Genomic DNA, 22,681 nt, shown 5'->3' with positions numbered 1-22,681 from the left:
GAATTCTATGCTTCTCATGTTTGCACATAAGTCCAAAAATCTCACCATATACAACCTTGAAGCAGGACAGTCCCACAATATTCCTTTTCCTGTCTCTTGCTTTCATTCACCACCCCCTTCTTCTTGAACATACACCTACCCGAGAGACATCTTAGCAATAACTGGCATGTCATGACAAGCCGCCCATATTCAGAATACCACGATGACAGGCACTCCCAACGTGAAACCACTATTACAAATTACCATCTGCAGTGCAGTAGCTTAGTTCACAGGTATCAGTATATATAGTTAGTCCCGCCTGTGCTTATTTCTCTGGCCTTACTTTTTTTTTTTTTTTTTTTGGCGGAACTGGGGATTGAACTCAGGACCTTTTGCCTGCCAGGGAAGCACTTAGTCCACTGAGCCATCTCCCCAGTCCCCCCTATCTGGCCTTACTATTAAGTTTGCAGCCAGCCACAGTTGTGGCTATTGTCCTTGGGGAAGGATCCACCCATTCCCCAGGGTGGCTTCCAGCCTTCGAGGGGTCCTGGGGTCATTTCTTCCAATGCAGCCTCCCCCCTTGGTTGATCTTTCCAAGGTTCCACTATGTCCCCAAAAGGCTCGAAGGTGCATCGGAGCCCCCTCTGTGAAGCTGCCGAAGCCTCATCCCTGTCGTCCTCCAGGCAGGCCTGCCCTGCCTTCACCCAGTTAGGGCGGCGGAGCTTCTGTGGGAGGTGAGCCGCTGCCGTTGGGATTGCTCAGTGAAGGAGGCTGGCCACGTGGGGATCCCCGATTTGAGTGTAAACCCTTTTCCAAGGTGAATGTCCCAGACAGAAATTTAAGTCCCCAAATTCAATTTCCTTGCAAGTTGATGTCCAAAGAAATTACCCTCCTAAATCAGGTTTTTCTTGCTGTTATGAATTACAATTCAAGGTCCAATGCTCGAGAGCTAAAGTCCAAGAAGGAAAGTGGAAAGTTCTCTCCCTCTTCCCCCCTGGCTGACCCTCAGCCCTGGCGCTCTGCCCGCCTGGGTGCGGGCTCCCTCTGGCAGCTGCGGCACAGAGTGGGGGCTCTTCCTGGAGCCGGTGTGGTTCCGGGGCCCTCAAAAAGTTGTACCCGTTTGGCATTGAGTCTCACGGACCTCACAGAAAAGATGATTTTTGTTGTTGAAGTACTGTGTGTGCAGTCGAGTGCTGGGGCTCAAGGGGACAGGGTCATGGTCTAAGAAAAGTAATAAGATTTATCTATTTTTGGAAGTAGCCGTAGGTTTCCACAGCAGAGTTCCAGTGTCCTCCGGCCTCTCGGTTTCCTCCCTTGCTAACATCCATTGTTGAAGAACCCATATTGATTCGTTGTTTTTGGTGGAAGCCCGTTGTTCGTGTTGAGGCCCCTGTGACTTGCACGGCTTTGGCAGAGGCCGTCGTCTTGCGCCCCCGGCTGCAGGATCCCACTGGACAGCGCCACTGCCCGCGGCGCCCACTGTGCTCCACCTCTTAACCCTCAACTGGTGACTGCTGGTTGCTCTCACCACTTTGGAAGTTTCGTTTCTTTGAGAATGTCACGCGGCTAGAGCGGTATAGCAGGCAGCCTCTGCAGCCTGGCGGCTTCCAGTCAGCAATGAGAATTTAGGGTTCCTCTGTGTCTTTTCATCTGTTAATAGCTTTTCTTTTTCCTTCTGGTACTGGGGATTGAACCAAGGGCATCTTCACTAAACTGTATCTCCACTCTAAACTTTTTTTTTTTTTTTAAAAAATACTGAGACAAGCTCTAATTTGTTAAATTGCCGGTGCTGTGTTCAAACTTACGATCCCCTGCCTCAGACTCCCAGAGCGCTAGGCCTACAGACCTGCAGCATCAGGCCTGTCTTAGCATATTTCTTTCTGTTGATAAAAATACTCCACTGTATATAGTTCTCCACTTACGTAGTCTTGGTTGCTTGTAGCTTTTAGCACTCTGAATACGGTTGCTGCACACTTGATCACAGGACTTTGAGTCTTTAATCTCCAGCTCATTGGGCTGGAGGCCAAGGCGTGTGATTGTTGTTTAGTATCCAGCGAGAGGAGGTCTGGTTTTGTGAGGAACTGCCCACGTGTCCCTGGCAGCGCCTGTTCGTCTGCGTTCCCACCAGCAGCGCACGAGTCACTCCTGTCGTTCTGCATTCTCTCGCCAGCACTTGGTTTCGTCCACGCTTTGGATCTTAGCCGCTGCAGTGGGGGCCGTGGCTTCCTTGTGGTGCCTGTTTGCAGCCGGCTAATGCCGTTCAAGCCTGAACGTCTTTCAGAGACACCCAGACTGGCACGTGTACGTATTTGGATGCTGCGCCTTTATCAGATGTGTGTTTTGCAAATACTTCCTCCTCGCCTATGGCTCATCTGTTTTCTTCTCTTCCCAGCCTGTTTCACAGAGAAGTGTTTGATTGTGGGGAAGTCCTGCCCCCGCTGTCTCCTTCGTGGGTCCTGCTTGGCGCTGCCTACAGTGTCACCTTCAAACCCATTTTTTTTTTTTTTTTTTTTTTAATGTATTTGGTACAGGGTCTTACTACGCAGTTCTGACTCATAGTGATCCTCTGTTTTCAGCCTCCCCAGTGCTGGGATTACAGGCATGCATCCCATGCACGGTCTTAGTGGCCAGCTCAGCATGCCTGGGGGTGGGGCTGGTGCAGCATAAGGTGCCGGGGATCGAACCCTGATCCCGGTGCTTGCCTAAGCAGGCACTTCGTCCACTGAGCTGTCCTGCTGGCCTTCAAACCCAGTGTTTTGTCCTGTGTTATCACCTAGGTGTTTCCTGTTTTCATTTTGGGCTGGCTCTGTGATCCATTTTGAGTTCATTTTCATAAAAGCCACGAGCGAGCGCTCGTGTGTCGCGACCGCCCTGCTCCGCGCCCTAACCCGCCTGTGAGGGGAGCTGCTCCTACAAACCTGGGAATGCTGATGCTAACTCGAGGGCGTTTCAGGCTTTTGTTTGTTCAGTGCTGAGGTGGAACCGGGGCCTCCACACTGAACGGCACCCCCGGCCGTTTTTGCTTTTTGTCTTGAGATAGAATCTCACTGAGTAGCTTAGTTTTCCAGGCTGGGTACAAACTCACGATCCTCCTGCCTCAGCCTCCCGGAGTGCTGGTAAGTTCTGCCCATTCATTTGAACTTGAGCAGGTTTGTTATTTTGTGCTGTCTTGGGAAAATCTAGCTTGTCTGTTCCGCGTTGTCTGAGACTCCCCTGGAGTGGCCTTGGCAGCACCAGAGAGAGCGAGCGGGAGGCCCTTGGTGCGCGGGGAAGGACTGTCTCCTCAGCCTTGCTGCCTGGTAATGCGCTTGGCTGAGCTGGGGTTGTGTTGGTTATTTAATTGGAGTTCTCAGAAGGGGGAATTTTTCTAATGCTCTCCTCTGATCTCCCTTTAATAGCTGGTGTTCTTCTCTGTAAGCAGAACTTTGCCTTATTAGCTAGGGAGGAGCTATGTGTAGTCTGTCAGAGAAGACAGGACAGGTATATTTAATGCTTTCCTTTTAATTGCCACTTTCCAGAGCAGGAAGCTGGTGCGAAGTCGCTCCTCTCATCGCGCGGAGGTGCTGGGAGTCTGGTTTCTGTCTTCTTCGTGTCACCGTGATCCCTGGCTTTCTGCCCAGGTGTCTGGTCTTAGTCGCTGTTTCTACTTCTCGAGCATGCGTGTCCCCCGCTGGCCAGTGGGGCCCGCAGGCCGGTTCAACCTGCTCATTGGCCTGGGGATGCTCTGTGTGGCGTCCCAAGCTCACCGCGCCTCCGCTGTTCCTCCAGTGTCCCCTGGAGGCCGTGGTGTGGGGAGCCACGCTGGGTCTCATGGCTTCGGAGCTTCCACTGCAGGGGGGTGGGAAGTCTGTGACAAACGCGGTTCACGCTGCTACTTCTTATTCAGGCTTGGAGTTCTGACATTTCCTTGTTTTATTTGTATTTCTCTTCCACAGAAAATTGTGGGTCCTGGTCATGTATTTTCAGAACCGCACTACTGATGTTAATGTCCCTGGGTGGGGCCCACAGGAAAGCTCTTTGCAGCCCCGTCTCAGGCTCTGTCCTCGCTCGGCCCCCGTGGCGTGACCAGAAGCCCTCCGGACAAGCCTGTTCTCTGTGGAATTATGCTAGCGACTTGACATTCAGTAGGATTCATTTGTTTCAATTTGTTTTCAATTTGATGTTTACTTTCCTTCCTATTTGATTCAATTTTTAAATCAAATCATGGCTCAAAATATAAAATTGTAATCAAATGTACGTTGGACGCTCCTGGCTCGCCTGCTCCCTCGTGCTCAGCCTCTTGGAGGTTTCTGGTTTCTGGTTTATCCTTTTAGTGTTTCTGTTTGCTTTTTATAAAAAAATAAATACATTTCTGCGCTTGTTCCCCTCCTCATTCTTCCTTCTGGCACGGCAGCCGTGCTCCTCTGCATCCCATTCTAGTTGCCATTGCGTCCTCTGCACGTCACTCCACGCAGAAGCCACCCTCACCTTCCTTATAGCTACGTGTACCCGCGCAGGGAGACGTGCTGCCGTTTATTCCGCCCCTCTCTTCCTGATGGCATTTGGTGATCTCCAGTATTTTGCCGTCTTAGAGTCCAGCAGTTAGTGACCTTGTGCCTCTGATTCTAGAGGTAGGATTACAGGCTCAAAGGCTTCTGGGATTGTCTTCATCTGTCTGTCTTCTGTTGGTTTAACAAAAGCATGAGCTTGTCCCTGAGGCTGAGTAACGTGGAAGGAAAAGGGTCCTTCGGCCCACCGTGCTGGAGGCTGAAAGTTGGAGCTCACGTGGCCCCCTCAGCCCAGCCCCTGGCTGCTGCGTCCATCGCGGCGGATGGAGCCATCGTGGCAGGAGTGCCCCAAGGGTGGGGGAGTCGTCCCATGGTGAGGCAGGAAGCCAGGGGGATTCAGAACCAGGCTAGCTCTTTCTGTAAGAGCTAACCCTGAGAGCTCGTTCACCCCGTAAGACCAGAATTAATTCCGTCTCAGGGCAGGCAGGTGCCCAGTGGCCTCCAGCCATGTACTGAAGTATACACTGAAGTATCCACTGCACCGCACCCCGCCACTCACCGGGGTCCCAGCCCAGCCCAGGAGCCTGCCCACCTCTAGGCCATGGCCGTGGCCTGACCTGCGCCGTCACCCCCTCTGCTTGGCCAGGCCCCGCCCCTTCGTCTGTCACCCATCTGTCTGTGCCTCAGTGGCCTCAGTGGCCTTGCCCTCAGGATGGCTGTCCACGTGCAGGACTTCATAACTGCTGAACATGGAGCTGGCTTCAGTGTGTGCAGCTGAGCCCCTGCTTTTGGTCTTCCTTTCCCTACTACCTCCTATCCATTCTTTCCTGCTTTTCTCTTGGGCTCTTGGTCTTGCTTGTCCTCTGTCTTTTAAGAGCTCTTTGATTATTAGAGAGGTTAACCTTTGTCTATGATATAAGCTGCAAACAGGTTTCCCTGCTTTGACATTTGTCTTTGTACTTTGCTTGTGGTGGGCTTTACTATGTAAAAGTTCTTTTTTTCCCATAGTGGAGGGTGCCGGTTTTTTGTTTGTAGGTTTGTCAGTCTTGGGAGAAGGGCTCTCTTCCCTCCTCCCTCATGGCGAGATTCAGAGGTGCCTTCTTCTGGGACTTGGGGGTTTCACTGTGACGTGAGATTTTTGGGCTCTTTGCAGTGAGTGTATCCGGCTGTGGCCGCGAAGTGTGGAGCAGGTGTTCTCTTGTTTCAGATGTCTATCTAGCTGGCCCAGGGCCGTGTATTAAAAAGTCTGTGTGTCCCCAGCGACTTGGGATAAAACAGTCTTTCTGAACCCACAGGTTTACCTCTGGATTAGACCAGAGGCTGGCAAACCCTTCTTGTTAAGCCTGGAGAGTAAACATTTTAGGCTTTCTGGGCCACATATGGTCCCATTTTCTTCCCATTTTTAAAAAGTAACTTTAAAAAATGCAGAAAGCATTCACGGGCTGTCGCAGGTGGAGGTGTGTGCTGGCCCGAGCTTCCCTGTCCACGACGTCCAGGCTGAGGTGTCCCAGCCATCCCCATTTCTGGCCAGCCAGCCAGGGCCATGTGGCTGTCTCCTGTAGGACTTTCCTGGGTGTCCCTGCTCATTTCATTTCCCGCAGAATCTCGCTGGCGTCCCTGTCCTGCAGTGCAGCTGGCCGGCCCGCGGGGCACGTACCCTCACGTCTGCAGCTAATGTTGTGTGTGTGTGTGGGGGGGGGGCGCTGCCAGGAGCACACCCCAGAGGCGCCCATTTCTACCTTTCTGAGGAGTCTCCAGGTTTACCACCTCCGGGCTTTGCTGCTCTTTTCTAATTAATTCAGCTTTGTTTGTCATTACTGTTTTCTTCTCTTCCCTGTTGTTTTAATACTCTTTCTTGTTATCTGCCTGGTTTTTGTGGACTGTGCAGTCCATTCATCTGTTCTTCTGTCCCCGCAGGCACAGGGGTCAGGGTGCCGAGGCCCCGATGACCGCTTTGTGTTCTGTTGGCCCTGAAGAGTCGCCTTTGCATCGTGCTCACTTGGGGGAAGTCTTTTGGCTTCTGACGTAGTTGATTATGAGTAAGTGGCGATATTGTTTTCAAAATTTTGTTGCCGATTCCTGGTTCATGGTAACATGATCAGAGGATGTTGCTTGAATCAATCATCCCTGCTTTCCAGAGTGCACATAGGTTTCCCTCGTGAGCTGATCCGCTGCCGCTTTTTATGACTGTTGCGGGTGTACTTGCAGGGATGTGGTCCCTGTTGTTGGGGTGTGGCGCTCTGTGTCCTCACTTGCTCCCATGTGGATCCGCCTGGGGCTTGCTCCCCATCACCGCTGTGTTCCCCTGCCCCGCTCCGCTGGGCCTCGTTGGCTTGGGGGTCCCTGGTCTGCTTGGCACCTAGGTCTTCACAGCTGCTCCACAACTTAAAAATGTCATTGTTTTTTTTCTTCCTGAATCTGGGGATTGAACCCACAGCCTTTGCGCTGTGCTACATCCCCAGCCCTTCTATGTTTTTCACTTTTAGACAGGGTCTTGCCAAGTTACTGGGCATGAACTTGTGATCCTCCTCCCGCCTCGGCCTCCCCGGGTGCTGGGATGATGGTCGTGTAGCACTGCGCAGGCAGGATGTTGTAAGGTCCCTTCCTTTGGTGCAAGTGAGAAGTGGGAGAGAGGTAAAGAGAAGCTGTGTTGTCAGTGCTGAGGGCTGCAAAGGGGAGCGAGAACCCTTGGGGAGGAGGCCGGGACACCAAGAGCTTATCAGGTGAGTTGGGAGTGGGGTTCGCGCCCGCGGCACACTGATGTAGCAGGTGCTGATTGGGAAGGCGTGGTCCTTGAAAAACAAAAGAGGACGTTGGAGTTAACCAGTTCGAAAGGGAAGGTGGAAGTCAGACTAGGAGTAGTCCGCCCTCAGCTTAGGGTCCCCGCGCTGTGCTGGCTCCTTGCCATGGTGACCCGGCAGCCTTCCTACGGGCACAGACCTCTCAGAGGCTAGTGTTGGGAAGTGTACCATCCACTGGGGTTGTGGATGCTGGCACAGGGAAGGTGATGCTTGAGAGTGGCGAAGGCAAGGTGATGGTTAGGCGTGGGCAGGAGTGTCCACCACACGTGGCCCTGGATAAGTGGCTGATTGAAGAGTTTGCCGGGGCGGTGAGTGTGGGAAAGAGGGAGCGCTGTTCTCAGCTGAGGGTGCTTGGCATCATCCGCACTTGTGATCACGTGGGGGCTGCAGGGGCGCTGCTTGGGCAGCGCTTTTGGTGGACACAGGCAGCTTGGTCTCAGAAGAGTGGAGGCCTCACTAGGGGAGGACATGACTGCCACACCAGGCAGTCCTTGCTGTCTGCCCTTTGGCAGGGCCAGGCGCAGCCTGTGGTCACAGAGGCCCTGTGTGTGCCAGTCTCCTGGCTATCAATACAGGGCCTAGAGTGCGGAGGGAGCCACAGTGGTGTGGAAGGGCCCAGGTGGGGTGGAGCAGGCACCTGCCAGTGGGATCCTGGGGAGAGCTGGCAGGGCGAAGATAGAGGGTCAAGATCAGGATGTTGACCTCGGGGTGCACTGGGGCTATGCTGGGTGGGTGAGGCCCAGGTAAGTGGAGAGCACCACCCGGTGTCACTGGGCTGGTCGTCATCTGCCACTGGGGTCTGCCCTGCGGGGGAGGGTGGTGCTGCTCCTTTGCCCATGGCCCATGCCACCTGCCTGTGGGTCACCCTCCTGTGCCAGGACCACCTGTGCCCGGGGGAGCCAGTGCAGTGCTCCACGGGATGTGTCTGGAGTGCTGGCCTTGGGGCTGGGCGGGGGGCCTGCGTCCTGCATGCCTTCCACTACCAGCTCCTCTGGGGGCCTGTGCCTCCTTCCTGCCTCTGTACCCCCTGAGATGCCCCTTTCAGCTGCCGCTGAGCCCCAGCTCTCCAGGGCCTCCATGCCTGCTGCCCCCTTCCAACTCTAGCTGTGGCCCTGACCCCAGCAGGAGGCCCTGTCGCTGTCCCCCAGTATAAGCACTGCCACCTGGGCTGGGGAGCAGGCAGGACATCATCTGTGGCCACACAGGCAGCTGAGCGGCTGTGGAGGGAGCTGTGGCCCAGCTCTGCACACCCTGGCTGGTGTGGTGAGCAGACTCTGCGCTGTGCCCTGCGGTGGGGCTGGGCCTCCTCTAAGGAGCCACTGGCCCCTTATTGACAGCATAGGAGAATGTTGTTTTGAATGTGTTTCCCAGCAGTGCGCTTCCCTGCACTTTACCTAGGGATGATTTCAGTGGCGTTTCCGTCAATTTAGAATGAACCATGTGTGCTTCAGACAGAGGAGGCAGGGGCTGCAGTTGGTCTGCAGCTCTTGGCCTCATAGGTAGGAGCCAGGAGCCCGAGGGCTGATGCTGTCTGTCTGTCCCTCTGTCCATCCATCCCCCTGCCTCTTCTCCACCTTAGGGCAGGTGGAGAGCCGGGGTTCTGTGTGGCAGGTTCAGAGCTCGGTCTGTGTGAGCTGTGCGTGTGTGTGTGTGTGTGTGTGTGTGTGTGTGTACACCTGTGCCCATGTGAACATGTCAGTTTGGACCGCAGATACCGACTTCGTTTCTCTGAACGTCCGTGTCCTGGGGTCGTGACTGGCCGGTGTCTTGTCAGGGCAGTGCTCCAGTCCCTCACAGGCTGTTTTAGCCAGAGTCCTCCTGCGGGAGTGAGCCGTGTGCATGGCGAGGCAGTGTGGCCTTCCAGACACACTTTTGGTTTGGTTAATTTGGGTGTTTCGTGGAGTTTTTGATGAATGTGTTTATTAACTGTCTCCATTACGGAAGCAAAAATTAGTAATTGTGGCCAGAGCAGGAATGTGCGAGCGTGAGGATGATGGATGACCCTAATTACTCCTAGCCCGGCCGGGCTCCTCCGCAGGGTCCCCCGGCTTGCAGCTGAGGTACACAGTGGGGCCTGGATTCCTGAAGCCGGGCGAGCAGCGCTGGTTCCTCCGCTACCTGGCTTCGCAGACGCTGCAGATCGACGTCTGGGACGGGGATTCCCTGCTCCTCGTCGGATCGGCCGGCGTCTCCATGAAAGTAATGGGCTCCCTGCCAGACAGAAGGGCTTGGTGCCGTGCCCCTGTGTCTAGCTGCCCTTGGCCTCTCTGGCCAGCAGTAACCGTCCTGGCCGCCCTCCCCGACTTGGCCTTGCCCTGTTCCTGCCCTTGACCTGGCGGCTGCCAAGCAGGCATACAGCAGATCTCTGCACCTTGCCGGCCTATGTGCGCCTGCACACTGCCCACCCTCCCTCCCTCCTTCCTGACCTGGTCAGGCTGCTGAGTGCTCCGCTCCTCCTGGGTGGGGCCGCGTGCAGCGTGATCCTGATGCTGCCTGGTGCTAAGCAGCGAGGCAGATGGTGGGCACGGCCTCAGCCCTCAGCCCTTGCCCTCCTTGGCCATCCCCTGGGAGGCTGGTGATCTCCTCCCACGCGGAGAGTCCTGTAGACCAGTGCTGGGCTGTTGGACACAGATGTGGGCAGGTGACGACAGTCACTCTGCGGACCTTGATTCTGTTCCATTTGCTGGCGGGCGCCATACTGAGCACCCCGCCGTTTGAGGGGTCTGTTTTCTTGGCCCTGAGGAGGCCTGGTGTCTTCTCTCCCTGGCCCCCTTCTGATGTCTTGAGGTTAAACGGCACTCCTCTTCCCACCTTGCTGTTAAAGCATTGTGGGTTCTAAGTCTCCTCCACCTTGGGTCCCCTCTGGTACCTGGGGTCCCTCGCTGTCACGCCCACCCACTCCCACCTCCATGGCCCTTCTTGGTGGGTGGGAAGCTGGCCCTGTCCACCTGCAGGGCCACCTGGACATGGGCCAAGGTCACATGAGCGTATTCCCCTTCGCAGCACCTTCCCCGCCAAGGCCGGCCGGCCGTGCAGGTTCTCCACGAGCTAGAGGTTGTGGCCACCGAGTACCAGCAGGACACGGTGGTGGGGAGCGGAGACCTGGCCAGGTTTGGCAGCGTCAAGCCCATCGGGGTCCACACACTGGTGAAGGGCCGGCTGCACCTGACTTTGGCCAACGTGGGTAAGTAGGGCGGCGGCAGGTCTCCCAGCTGGAGAGCAAGGACAGTGACGCCCTTGAGGGCAGCCAGCCAGTCAGCTTCACTTAGCTCAGCCCTGAGTGGAGAAACTGTGCCCCATGAGCACCAGGGCCTTGGTGCATGGTGCCCCCCTGTGGGCAGGCGTGGGGCGGGCTGGATCCCTCTGGGACTGTCCAGGACCCACAGCGGACTGAGGTGTCATGCCTAAGGCTGGATGCCGCTGCACCACTCGTGGTGGAGGGCCGACTCGGGACCCTGCAGGGCGTGTGGCACCCACTGCCCCTCCCTGGACGACACAGAAACATTCGGTGCTTTGGGGCAGACAGCATGGAAGATGCTGTGAGAGCGAGGCAGGGGGCTCTGGGGCCGTCTCTGTGCAGAGGACTTGGCGGGCTGTCATCTTACCGGGAGGTTTCCATTCCCTGAACTCTGCCGCTCTCAACCCTGGAGCCCCGCTGGGCCATGTCCCCCGGTGGGGCGGGCGCAGCGCAGGGCGGTGGGTAGGGCTGCTCGCCCCCGTGGAGGAGCAGCGCGCGGCTCATTAAATCCGGCCTGAGGTTCTGCCTGCTTGTTTACAAATGTAAAATCCGAGGCAGCCACAAAACAGACAATATGGAAACAGCAAAACTCAATTAGGTTAGAAGAAATAAATGCGTGAGGGACGGCTGTCCTTGTGAGCCGTGTGCCGGGAGCCCTGCTCCCTGGGCCGTGGCGGTGATTTTGTACTTACTGCACCACCCCACATATGTGCAGTGACTCCAGGTCTGAAAATCTTATCTTCAGAAGAAAGATGGGCCCTGTTCTATGTTATCTTAAATTATCATTTTCATACTTTGCCTGCAAGAGCAAGATAAGCCTGCGGGGGGCAGAGGCTGAGGCAGGCAGCGCCTGGGATGCCGTGCAGCGGAGAGGAGAGGGCTCCCAGGATCGGTGCCGCGCCGCGCTTGTGCTTCCTTTGCAAATGCTGCACTTTTTGAGGAAAAAAAAAAGCTGTGGCCTTTATTTCTCTATCCACCTTGAATGTGGCACAGTGGCGTGTGTGGGGTGCCGGTCGTAGAGTTGCACCCAGCTACGTTCCCACCAGCTCTGCCTGGGCTCTCCTGTTTTCTTCTGGCTGTCTGCACGGTGATTAGCCTCCGCTGCCCCGTCCCGCTGTGGTTATGATTTAGGCTGATGGGTCAGCTGGGTGCTCACTGTTGCTTCCACAGCCGCTGTTCCGGGAAGCAGGGAAGGGCTGGTGGTTTCAGCCCAGAGTGGCTGGCTCCAGGGCGTGGCAGGGAAGTGTCGCAGGAGAGACAGTTCGCGGGGGCAGAAGGCAGCAGAGCAGCCAGGGCTGACTGCAGCTCGTCCTGCCCCTCACATCTCATCCAGGCGGCTTTGGGGAGCACTCAGGCCCTTGGTTTGAGTCCAGTGCTGCACCATGCATCCATCCCAGCATCACAAACCTGGATGCAGCCAGCCCTGGAACAGCCCCCCGTGCCTGCGTGAGGCTTTAGGGGATACCCAGGCACAGCAGGACAGCCTTGGCCTCACCCCAGGGGAAGCAGCCTGCAGGACTGAAGCTGGGCTGTCTCAGCGAGGCTCAGCGCCTTGCCCTGCCCTCCGCTCCAGTGTGAGCAGGTCTGAGGCCTCATGGGGTCTCCCAGGCCTGGGCACTCTGAGCACCTCCTCACAAAGCCCAGCAGCGCCCCTCACCCACGAGGGCACCATGCAGTCCTGCCAGCCTCCCCTTCTGGGGTCCTTGGCCCTCCTGGAGCCCGAGCCCCCGTGGTGACAGGGAGCCGTTGGTGAGCCGATAAGGTGGCAGAGAAAGCTGCGTCAGGCCCTGGCTTCCCCAGCTCCCAGGTGTGGGTGGCGCCCGGCACGCCCATCTCTGTGCAGAGCTGCTGTAGGAAGATGGAGCTGTCACCCTGCTCGCAGGGCTGAGTGGAAGATGCACCCCACCTTTGCTGGCGTGTGGCTTGGGGACACTCAGTGCTGTGCCACCCTAAGAACCTCAGCCCTCCAGGCCTGGGGGACAGAGCTGCCTGTGCCCTGGCAGGCAGGAAGGGTGGGGAGCAGAGGGAGCTGAGGCGGGGCTTCTGCTGCTGAGACGCCAGGAAAAGCCCGGGACGCCCAGGCCTGCACGTGTTCCATGCCACCCTGGTGGGCTTGGGGGAAGTCGACAGCCCGTGTGCTCCTTCTGCAGCCCTGGTGTTCATCTCCGAGCGTGCTCTGCCCGGTCCGGGTGGCAGGCAGCCCATGGGGTACTGCCTTCTGGGTTCTTGTCGTTTTGCACGTTCCTGGGCATCACACTTGTCCATCTGTGGACAGCTGTGGCTGTGTGGCCTCTGCTCTGTGGGCGTGTTGTCCTGAGAGGCTGCCCTGCTGCCCGAGTTAGGCAAACAGCTAGGTGCCAGTTCCCACTCTCGAATGCGGTGCCCAGGCCTGACCTTGAACAGCACCCCCTGCTGGAGGAGACTGCGATTATCAGAGACCCAAGGGTACGTGGAACTGACTTCCTGCCAGCAGCTGGTGCAAACCTGGTGTGAAGGAGGTCAGGACAAACACACTGCTGCCTGCTGTTCTCTTGGCGAGGTGTATTCAGAGCAGCAAGGCAGGGACAGGGTCCCCGGTGGTCCCAGGTATTGACGGCACCCAGAGGTCAGGCCTCTTGGGGCATCTGAGCCCTGCGTCTGCGCCCCGGAGGCCTCAGGCCTCACACCAGGCACTTCTCACTCAGGTCACGCCTGTGAACGGAGAGCGACAGAGCCTGGCTCGCTGCCGCCGTCCCGATCTCGGGTCATCTCCAGTGATGGAGCCGGCCGCTTCCCTGGGGGCAGCCTCCTCACGCAGGGAGCCTTGAGACGTGAGTGGCACTGTGGCCCCACGCAGGTGGTAGTGAACTGTGTGTGGGGTGGGTGCATTGAGGAGGTGGAAGCCCACGTGTATGTGTGTGTGTGCGTGCATGTGTGTGGTACACAGCCCTCTGCCTCTAGGGTACCTGTGTCCTGCACTGGGCCCTGACAGTGGCTCTGTGGTCCCTCAGGCTGTGCACCCGAGTCCCTCCAGGCCTTCCCTGGCAGCCAGCTGTGTTGTCTCACAGGGTCATAGTCCTGTTGGTGACCTGGTGTTCCCTTCGGCTACCATGAGGAAGGGGAGCAAGGGAGAGGCCAGGGTGGATGTGGACCGATTGTCAGATGTGACTTTGAAGCTCTGTTGGTGTCCTAACCAGTTCCCGGGCTCCGGGAGGGAAAACCTGGGTCTGGGAAGGAGGGCCTGACTGGGAGAAAGCTCTTCCCACCTCAGGACACACAAGCTTGCATCATCTGCATTGAGCCAGGAAGTGCCCTTCGAGTAGGGTTTCCCTCAAGGGTCACCTTGCTGGTGTGCGCCCAGGCTGCCTACCCTATGTTGTCTCTTGGCTGGGCCTTGGACCCACTGGCCTTGGGATCCTTGCCCCAGCCTGCCGGAGAGGGCAGGGCCTCCAGGACCCACACTTCTGGTCCTGGGAACTCTGGGAATGGGGTTTGCATGCTCGGCCGGTGCTGCAAGCCACTTGTGACCCAGGTGAGCTAGTGTGTTCTGGGCCGCAGCCTCCTCCTGGTGTCAAATAAAAGTGGGTAGAGGGAGTTAAGGTGACCTAGAGTAGTGTGGGGAAGGGGTGGGCATGGACCAGAACCTGGGTCCCCAAGGGCAGAAAGGTGTGGTCTGGGGTTGCAGGTTGGGGCTCAGTGACCAGGAGCTGGCCTGCCAAAGACCCGCTGAGAGGAGGAGCGGCCTGGAGCCCCTTGGAGAAGCAAGCTGGAGGTATTCTCCAGAGAGCAGGGTGCACAGGCTCTGGGGAGTGGACATTCTGCAGTGTTAGGAAGGCCCAGTGCCTACTGCTTCTCTGTGGGCGTGGGGACCCAGGAGAGGCATTTGTGGGGGTGACGCTGTGGATACTTGTGCTCATCCTGAGCCCCCAGGCCCTGTGTGGAGCTGAGGCATGGGTGTCTCAAACCTGCTTCCCAACACTACAAAATGCTCTTCTTGGGAAGTGACTAAAGACCTCTAAACCAGCTCCTGGCATCAAAAAAGCAATTTAGTGGCCTAAAAGTGGAGTTGTGGCTGGATCCTGGAGGTGGCACTTGTGTCCTTGTGGTGGAGGCAGAGGGGAGGCCTCCCCTGCTGACTGGAAGTGGAGCTGGCCCGGCCAGGGGTCGTGGTTTCCCACAGGAAACTGGTGGTGATGCCAGAGTTGGTGGGGGGACCCAGGGGCAAGGCTGGGGTGCTGTCACTGCCTGGCCTGGCTGACTGTCACCTCCAGGTGAGGTGTTGTCACTGAACACAGTCCTTACAGCCCCGCTGTGTGGGTGGAGGGGACAAATGAGGGGCTGGCAGGGCATGGTGGTGCCATGGAGCTCAGACTCCTGTCACCACCTTCCTCGGCTCTTGGGGTCACCCGGAGCAGAACTGCCGGGAGAAGTGGGGCTGGTGTCCTTGAGAGGGGGCCCTGGGAGCTGGTCCACAAGCAGGGTGTGGGTGCCACCCCAACCCAGCCCCTCCTCTGACCCTCTCAGCAGGGAGGAATGTGGTCCAGGCACAGAGGCTGGCCGACGTGGACAGCGAGCTGGCCGCCATGCTGCTGACCCCTGCGCCGGGCAGCCGGGGACCCCGGGGCAGTGCCTGCGAGGTGGACGCTGTGCGCAGGCGCAAGCTGGAGAGGATGAGGTCCGTGCGCCTGCAGGAGTCGGGAGCGGAGCCTGTGGGCCGCAGGACTGCGGTGCTGGTGAGGGCTCTGCCTTGCCCAGGCCTCTGGAGACCAGGTCCTCGAGAGCTGTCCCTTGTCCTCCACCCAGTCCTGGTGCCAGGAGAGGAGACGGCGGGATGTGAGCCCCACGATGAAGTCCTGAGCTCCAGGAGAAGCTGGTTGTGCCTGGCTGAAGCTGCGGGGTTCTGAGGCCCCACACTGAGCCCCAGCGTCTCAGGCTGTCCTGTAATCGCTCTGACCAGCAGGCTCCCTCCATTTGGCTGAAATCTGAATAGACGCTTTCATAGTCTGCAGCCAAAGAAAGTTAGGTGTAGTGGCACATGCTTATAATTCCCAGCCCTTTGGGAGGCTGAGGCAGGAGGATCACAAGTTTGAGCCCAGCTTGGGCAATTTAGCAACTTGATGAGATTTTGTCTCAAAATAAAAAATAAAGGGCTGGGAACGTCGCTCAGTGTAGAGGCCCTAGGTTCCAACCACAGAACTAGAAGGAAAAAAAAATAATGAGAGGAGAATGTTTTTGGCTGGGGGATTAAAAATTTTTTTTTTTTTTTTTTTAAATTTTAGGGAAGGGTCTACAAGGTGTTCAGGGTCTCACTACTAGATAGGACTCATAGTGATCTGCCTGTTCACAGCCTCCCAAGAGCTGGGATTATAGGCTTGTGCCACCACGCCCAGTCTCAATTGCTGTCTCAGTGCACCCTGGGGGCGGGGCCAGCACAGCACTCCCGAGGATCGAACTCCTGATCCCTGTGCCTGCTTGCAGGTGCTTTAATCCGCTGAGCTATTTGGCTGGCCCCTAGCTGGGGGTTTTAGAAGGAAGGTGATGCAGGGTGTTGACAGAGAGCCTTATATCAAGGCTGTCCCATGTGTGACCCAGCACCACTGCCCAAGTGGGGGAGCCCAGGCCCAGCAGAACACAGCAGTGAGCCTGCTGAGAGGGGGTCCTGAGAGTGTGTGGGGAGACCCCCATCTGCATGCACATCGGGCTGGGTGCCGTGTGGGCCTCCAGGTGGGAGGAGAGGCAGCCGCCTTCCCTACCGCTGTGCCAACTGTAGCCCTGGAGGTGGGTGGCCCAAACCCCAGCCACGCAGCCAGGCAGGGTGGTGGTGCTGGCTTTCCATAAGGCTCGCCAGGGTGCTCAGGGAGGGGCCTGGTGTCTGTAGGCCCAGCAGAGCACACGCATGCAGCACTCCCGGGACCTGCAGGTCATTGACGCCTACAGGGAGCGCACCAAGGCAGAGAGCATCGCCAGCGTGCTGAGGCTGGCCATCACCACACAGCACACACTCTACGCCTCGCTGGGCACAGCTGAGTTCTTTGAGTTCACCCTGAAGAACCCCCACAACACGCAGCACACGGTGTCTATAGAGATCGACAACCCCGAGCTCAGGTGTGCTGCTCTGCCCGACAGCGCCCCGCCCCCGCCTGGTGCTGTCTGCTCTGGGGTGGGCTGGCTGGCTCCTCACCATGCTTTCCTTCCACAGCCTCATCGTGGACAGTCGAGAGTGGAGGTTCTTCAAAGACACTGCCGGCCTGCACACTCCGCTCGAGGAGGACATGTTCCACCTGCGTGGTGATCTGGCCCCCCAGCTTTACCTGCGTCCCCGGGAGACCACCCACATACCCTTCAAGTACCAGAGCTTCTCCACGGGCCCGCTTGCTCCTGCACAGGTGCTGAGCCTGGGCACTGTCGGGAACCTCTGGCCCCCTCCTCGGTCTCACATGTCCCCCTTGTCACCAGTGTGCTCTCAGCCCCTGCGCATCACAGCCCTGATCCCTCTATCCCCCCAGCTGTGGGCACGGGTGCAGCAGTGACTCCTCCTTTTGTGAACCTGGGAAGAGCTAGGGTGAGACATCTGGTGTGTGACCCTCAGTCTTCATTTGCGGTCAGCCTGGGGTGCTGGGCACCTAGGCCTGGCGCACACAGGAGGGCCGGTTCCGGTGGCCGCACTCAGGCTGAGCTCCTGAGGTCCCACAGCCCTGTGGCTCTGGCTGGCTGCGTGGCTGGACCACAGGACAGAGCCGGACAGCAGACAGAGTGGAACCATGCTGGATCCATCCCTAGCATGTGGCCCCCACAGACTCTGGTTCCTGCTGCATGGGTGACAGGGAGACAGCTGCCCAGGAGCTGGCATGTGGGAGGACAGGTGTGATGCTCAGAAGCGCTGCACCTGGGTGCCCGGGCAGGGTCTCTGCTGCCTGTACCTTGTGACAGCTTGTGCTAACTGGTGTCTTGCAGGGCTCTGCAGAGCCGAGTGCTGAGAAGAGCGGGGATGCTGGAGCGCCTTGGAAGGCTAGCGCTGTGCCCACCAAACATGCCAAGGTGAAGAAGGGCGGGGTGCATCCGATTGCTCTGGGCCACGCTGTGAGCAGGTGCCCTCTGCGTGGCTCCGGGAGCATTTCCTAGTCTGTCCTGACCGCACCCGCTGTCTCTGTGTCTAGAGGAGGGATCTTGGCAGAGCTCAGGGCCTTGCTGGCGGCCTTCTCCCGTCCAGCAGGCCACTCCCGTCCTGAGCATCCTCGGCGGAGTCCAGGTGAGGGCGGCCTGCGCCCGGCAGCCCATCGCCAGGGGCCTCACATTATTTCACTTGTGCTTGGCCAGAGCTTCGCTCGGTGCTTGCCCAGGGAGCCCTGGCCACCCCTCCCGATCTCTGGAAGTTTTGGGAGAAACATTTTCCCTACCAGCTTAGGTAGCATGGGGGGAGAGAAGCCCCCAGCCCGCATGCTGTCCTGATGCCGGAGCGGCTCTGTCCTGTAGGTCCTGTTCCGAGCAGGTGGCGGCAAGCCCCTGGCTGTTCTCTGCCTGACGGTGGAGCCCCAGCCGCACGTGGTGGACCAGGTCTTCCGCTTCTATCACCCGGAGCTCACCTTCCTGAAGAAGGCCATCCGCCTGCCGCCCTGGCACACACTTCCAGGCAGGTACCCTGCTCCCCGTGGCCGGCCTTGCGGGGCTTGGCCCAGTGGGATAGTGTCTGTCTCTCCAGAGAGGCGAGAAGCGGAACGAAGCTGCCACCCCGCCAAGCGGGCCGTGGCCCCTGCCACCTGCCTTCATAGTTTGGCATGGGTGCCTCTTGACACCGCAGAGGTGGCAGGGTGCACATCTGGTGGCTGTCCCTGTCCTAAAGTCAGTCAAGCACGAGGCTCGTGTGGGGGCTGCAGCTTCCCCAGGCGGCTGCGCGCTTCGCAGCTCTGCCCTACAGTGAGGAGACATCTGTGCACTTGATGCCACTTCTGTTCCCTTGTCCTCCCCCACTGGGTGCCGTCCCTGTGTGTGCCGTGCTGGGTGGGGTGGTGGCATGGTCCCCGCTCCCTGTTCCAGGTGCCCCCGTGGGAAGACCTGGGCAGGAGCCGCCAGTGCATGTGCGGTGCAGCGACCCGAATGTCGTCTGTGAGGCCCAGCACGTGGTACGTCCCGACTGCCTGGGCAGGTCCTCCGGCGGCCCTCGCTGCTCCGACTTCGCCGGTGCCGGGCGGGGGGCACTGTGGTGGGCGCGCCCGGAGTGCCTGGCTTTCTCCGCCAGCAGAACAGCTCCCTGCTCTGCAGTGTGAAAGGCAGGAAGCAGTTGGCAACTAAGGCACTTAGTAACTGCCGTTGGGCTGAGGGTAACGGCAATAATTGTGTTACGACTGCTCAGGAAGCCAGATAGAATCTGTAGAATGTGGTTATTGAAATCGATGTAAAAGCAAGAAGCCGATGGTGTTCTCTCCCATGAACAAAAGAGGGCACGCTGCCGGTGCAGGCGCGGGTACACTGGTGGGGGGCCTACTGCCTGGGCTGTAGGGACCTGGGCCCGGACGCGGCCAGACCCCGTGAGAGGCGGCACTGGCACCAGCACTCCGTGTCTGTGTGCAGGGCCCCGGGGAGCCCCGGGATGTGTTTCTGAAGGTGGCCAGCGGTCCCAGCCCAGAGATCAAAGACTTCTTTGTCATCATTTATGTGTAAGTACACAGAACTCAGCGGAGCGGGCAGATGTGAGGGAGAGGCGGGAGGGGCAGGTGGAGGGGTCTGCCCTGTCCTGTTCTGCCCCATCACAGGGCAGGTGACCATGCCTTCTCTCTGGAGCCTGAGCCTGTGGCTCTCTGAAAGTCTGTGGCCACCACAGCCTGGAAAGCAGATCTCCAGCTCCACTCCAGGGTGACACGGGTGACCACAGGGCCTTGGGACTCACTGCACGCCTTCTAGTGGAGGGGTCAAGGTGGCGTGTGCCCAGCCAGAGCCCAGAGGACTTCAGCTGTCCCCTGAGCCTGGAGCTCCTGGAGAATCTGCAGCTGCTCCTGTGCCCCTGCCCAGGGTGATGCTCCCGGTGGCCCTGGAATTCTTTCTCCCCGTCCCCCACTCCCCAGCGCAGCCCTTTCACTTTTTCCTTGGAGCCCCTATTTCCCAGCCCTCTGAGGCCTTTAAAACTGGGGCCTGGAGATTTGCCACCTAGCTTCTGAGGATGGGAGGCAGTGTTCAGGAGGGAGGGCTGTGCTCCCTGACCCCTACCATGCCTCCTGCGGTGTCACTGAATGGGCCTGGGGCAGCCTTACCAGAATAGTATCCTCAGCGGCCCAGAGCATCTGGGGTGGTGCTGTGGCTGAGGCGGGCATGGATACTCACTCTCTGCACAGGGACCCCTGGCTGGCAGTGCCCGTGCAGACCTGGCAGGTCTGCCTCCACTCCTTGCAGCGGGTGGATGTCTCCTGTGTTGCGGGCCAGGTGACGCGCCTGTCCCTCGTGCTCCGGGGGACACAGATGGTTAGGAAAGTGAGGGCCTTCACCTCCCACCCCCAGGAGCTCAAGGTACAACTTCAGGGCCTTGGCCCTCGGCTGGCTTGTGAGGCGGGTGGGATGTGCTGCTGGGTTCATTCTGGCAACTGCTCTTCAGAGGGACTTGGGAACAAGGACATGGTGGGCAAGGGAGGGGAAGCCTCAGGTCTGGGCCCCAGCAAGCAGGCGGAGGAGCTGAACCCATGGCTTCTGCAGGGCGCGGGGCATGGGTGCAGGGGGGCTGCTGTGCAGTGGAGGTGTGTGCTGACTGCTCTCTTGCCCTTGAAGATGGACCCTGCAGGTGACTTCCTGCTGCCCCCTCATGGGGTTCAGGACCTACATGTGGGGGTGCGGCCCCACAGGGCCGGCAGCCGCTTTGTGCACCTCAACCTGGTTGACGTGGACTTCCACCAGCTGGTGGCCTGCTGGCTGCTGTGCCTCTCCTGCCGCCAGCCGCTCATTTCTAAGGTCTGTAAGGGGTATGTGAAGGTCGAGGACACCGGGGGTTGTTGCTGTGGGACTGATGATGGAGTCGCCATGTGTTACCCAGTTCTGTGACGCACACTGTCCTGATCAGGGCTCTATGTGTGGCTGGGGTGGGTGGCAGCTCTAAGGAGGTGTTCTGTCTCCCCTGGACAGCCCAAGGGCCCCTGTGCACCTAGACTGGCCTCAGCTCTCCTGCCCTCATCTCCAGGCCTTCGAGATCACCGTGGCAGTTGGGGAAGGCAAGGGCGCCAACAAGCGGATCACCTACACCAACCCCTACCCCGCCCGGAGGACCTTCCACCTGCACAGTGACCGCCCGGACCTGCTACAGTTCAGGGAGGATGCCTTCCAGGTGTGCGCTGGGCCATGCCAAGGGCTCTGGGTGCTCAAGCCCCCCGTCCTAGAGCCTCTGCCCTTCCCGGGGCTCAGACATGGCCTGCAAGTCCAGTGTGGAAGCCGATGCAGCTTTTCCCTGAGCTCTGGGCAGGAGCTGCCTCTGGTGGGTCTGGGCTGATACTGGGCACTGGACCTCAGGCAGCCCTGGGCTTCCTGAGGACCGTCGGTCACTGTGAGCATGTGCACCCCGTGCCACATTTCTGGGGGTGGCCAGCGAGGAGCGGGCCACGCAGGTGGGCGTTACTGGGCTCTGCATCCCTCCAGGTCGGCGGCGGCGAGACTTACACCCTTGGTCTGCGGTTCGCGCCAGGCGGGAGGCCGGGGCAGGAGGAGGTCCTGATCTACATCAATGACCATGAAGACAAGAACGAGGAGACCTTCTGTGTGAAGGTCACCTACCAGTGAGCGTGGGCACCGTGTTGCCCAGGCCCGAACCCGGCTGGCGGGGGAGGGTGCCACAGTTGTTCCCGTGATGCCCATGTCCAGCTGAGCTGCAGCCTGTACTGACCACATTCACAGGCCTGTCCCTAGGCCTGAGTGTGAGCCCTGGCAGGTGAGGGGCAAGGGCAGTGGCCGGGGTGGCCCTGCAGGAGAACCACTTCGTCCCTCTATAACACATGGAGGTCGTCACCATCTGTGACTTTGTTTTGATTTGTTTTTAGCAAAGTGTATTTTATAAATCATCCTAAGTAATAAAATTATATTTTTCTTACTGGATTTGCACAGACGGAATATATTATTTGCTACAGTGTTTGACAGCAGAGTCACTTTGCATTTGTCTTTAATAAGGTATTCAATGAAATGTGCACTTGCTGTGCCCCTCTGGCGGCACTCCCCAGTGTCTCCTGCTGCCGCGGGCCAGGAGCCCGGCCTCCCGAGGAGGAGGAGGAGGAGCCAAGAGCCCAGATGGGACAAGGTGGGGCAGGGGTGCTGGGGGCAGGCGGAGGTAGCCAGAGCCCAGGCAGTGTTAGCTGGGGAGCTCACGTCCCTGTGGATGTGCACAGGGACCAACTCTCCTCTCTTGGGAGACAGTCAGTGGTGGCTGTGGGCTCCCCACATCAGGGCACTGCCCTGAAGGGGACACTGGCTGGCTGGCCCTTGCATTGCAGGGAGAGGCCATGCACGGGAGTCGGTCAGATCTTGCAGGTCGAATTCTCCAGCCCTCACTAGAGGTCCTTCTTGGGAGGGGTTTGTGAGGCTCCAAAGTCCACTCAGGGTGCTGCCCAGCCTGCTGTTAGGGGAGTGGGAGTTCACCGGCACCGCCTGCCCTTCTGGTGCCGAGCTGGAGCCAGCAGGCCCTGTGGGGCTCATGGCCAGGTGGAGAGGGGGACCCTCGGGCCCAGGAGCAGCCATGCGGGGCCTCAGCCTCTTGGTGACTGAGGCTGGTGCCCATGACAGACTCCTGTGTGTGTTGTGATAAAGTGCCACTCACTCTGTCACTTGGACTTGCCCTGCAGGACAGCGTGGCACTGTGATGGCTGTGTGGGAGCGTTGTTACTGTCCTGATGAGGAGCAGGGAGCTGTGGCACCAAGGGAGCCTGTGCCCGGGCCTGGGGGGCAGGGAGCTGTGCTGCTCCAGGGCAGGCTGAGGACAGTGAGGTAGGAGGACACAAGGGTGTCATTTGAGCTGATGAGAGAGCCCCTAAGCCACAAGGGAGCAGTGGCCTAGCCCAAGTACCACCTTAGCTGGACCCTGCATCTGGCCAGGACTGGAGGGCGGGGTTCCTCCTGCGACAGGCATGGTCTGTGTCCCCAGAACTGGCCTTCCAGGTCGCCCCGGGTAGTGACCATGGGTGGCATTGAAGCATAATGGAGGAGCAGTGAGGTTTGGATGTGAACTTCTCTAGGCA

The 22,681-nt window shown here is 58.6% G+C and overlaps 1 protein-coding gene and 1 long non-coding RNA gene across 10 annotated transcripts in view; one reads left to right on the top strand and one right to left on the bottom strand.

Moving 5' to 3' along the window:
• Window positions 1–21,592, top strand: part of Nphp4 (nephrocystin 4) — a 104,072-nt gene extending 82,480 nt beyond the window's left edge. For 5 of the 9 annotated variants that reach the window (XM_023699458.1, XM_023699457.1, XM_023699461.1 and 2 more), the window contains 14 exons: window positions 9,306–9,466; window positions 10,271–10,451; window positions 13,190–13,315; window positions 15,009–15,217; window positions 16,363–16,589; window positions 16,684–16,870; window positions 17,439–17,522; window positions 17,958–18,114; window positions 18,519–18,604; window positions 19,053–19,138; window positions 19,811–19,982; window positions 20,238–20,417; window positions 20,644–20,787; window positions 21,096–21,592. In XM_023699458.1, coding sequence (XP_023555226.1) covers window positions 9,306–9,466; window positions 10,271–10,451; window positions 13,190–13,315; window positions 15,009–15,217; window positions 16,363–16,589; window positions 16,684–16,870; window positions 17,439–17,522; window positions 17,958–18,114; window positions 18,519–18,604; window positions 19,053–19,138; window positions 19,811–19,982; window positions 20,238–20,417; window positions 20,644–20,787; window positions 21,096–21,236 — 2,141 coding nt within the window. In that variant the 3' untranslated portion in view covers window positions 21,237–21,592. The other 4 variants (XM_023699459.1, XM_023699460.1, XR_002817709.1 and 1 more) reach the window with 4 other exon arrangements.
• LOC111812122 lies at window positions 9,393–10,302 on the bottom strand. Its single transcript, XR_002817710.1, has 3 exons — window positions 10,228–10,302; window positions 9,694–10,082; window positions 9,393–9,478 (listed from the first exon to the last, which is right to left on the bottom strand). It is a non-coding gene; the product is annotated as an uncharacterized LOC111812122 (long non-coding RNA).
• Window positions 21,593–22,681: the final 1,089 nt, after the last annotated feature.

Source organism: Octodon degus, unplaced genomic scaffold (genome assembly GCF_000260255.1).
Source record: "Octodon degus isolate 3935 unplaced genomic scaffold, OctDeg1.0 scaffold00113, whole genome shotgun sequence".
In the NCBI taxonomy this organism is placed as follows: Eukaryota; Metazoa; Chordata; class Mammalia; order Rodentia; family Octodontidae; genus Octodon; species Octodon degus.
Note: the sequence above shows the minus strand (reverse complement) of the source record. Positions and strands in the feature narration are given on the sequence as shown.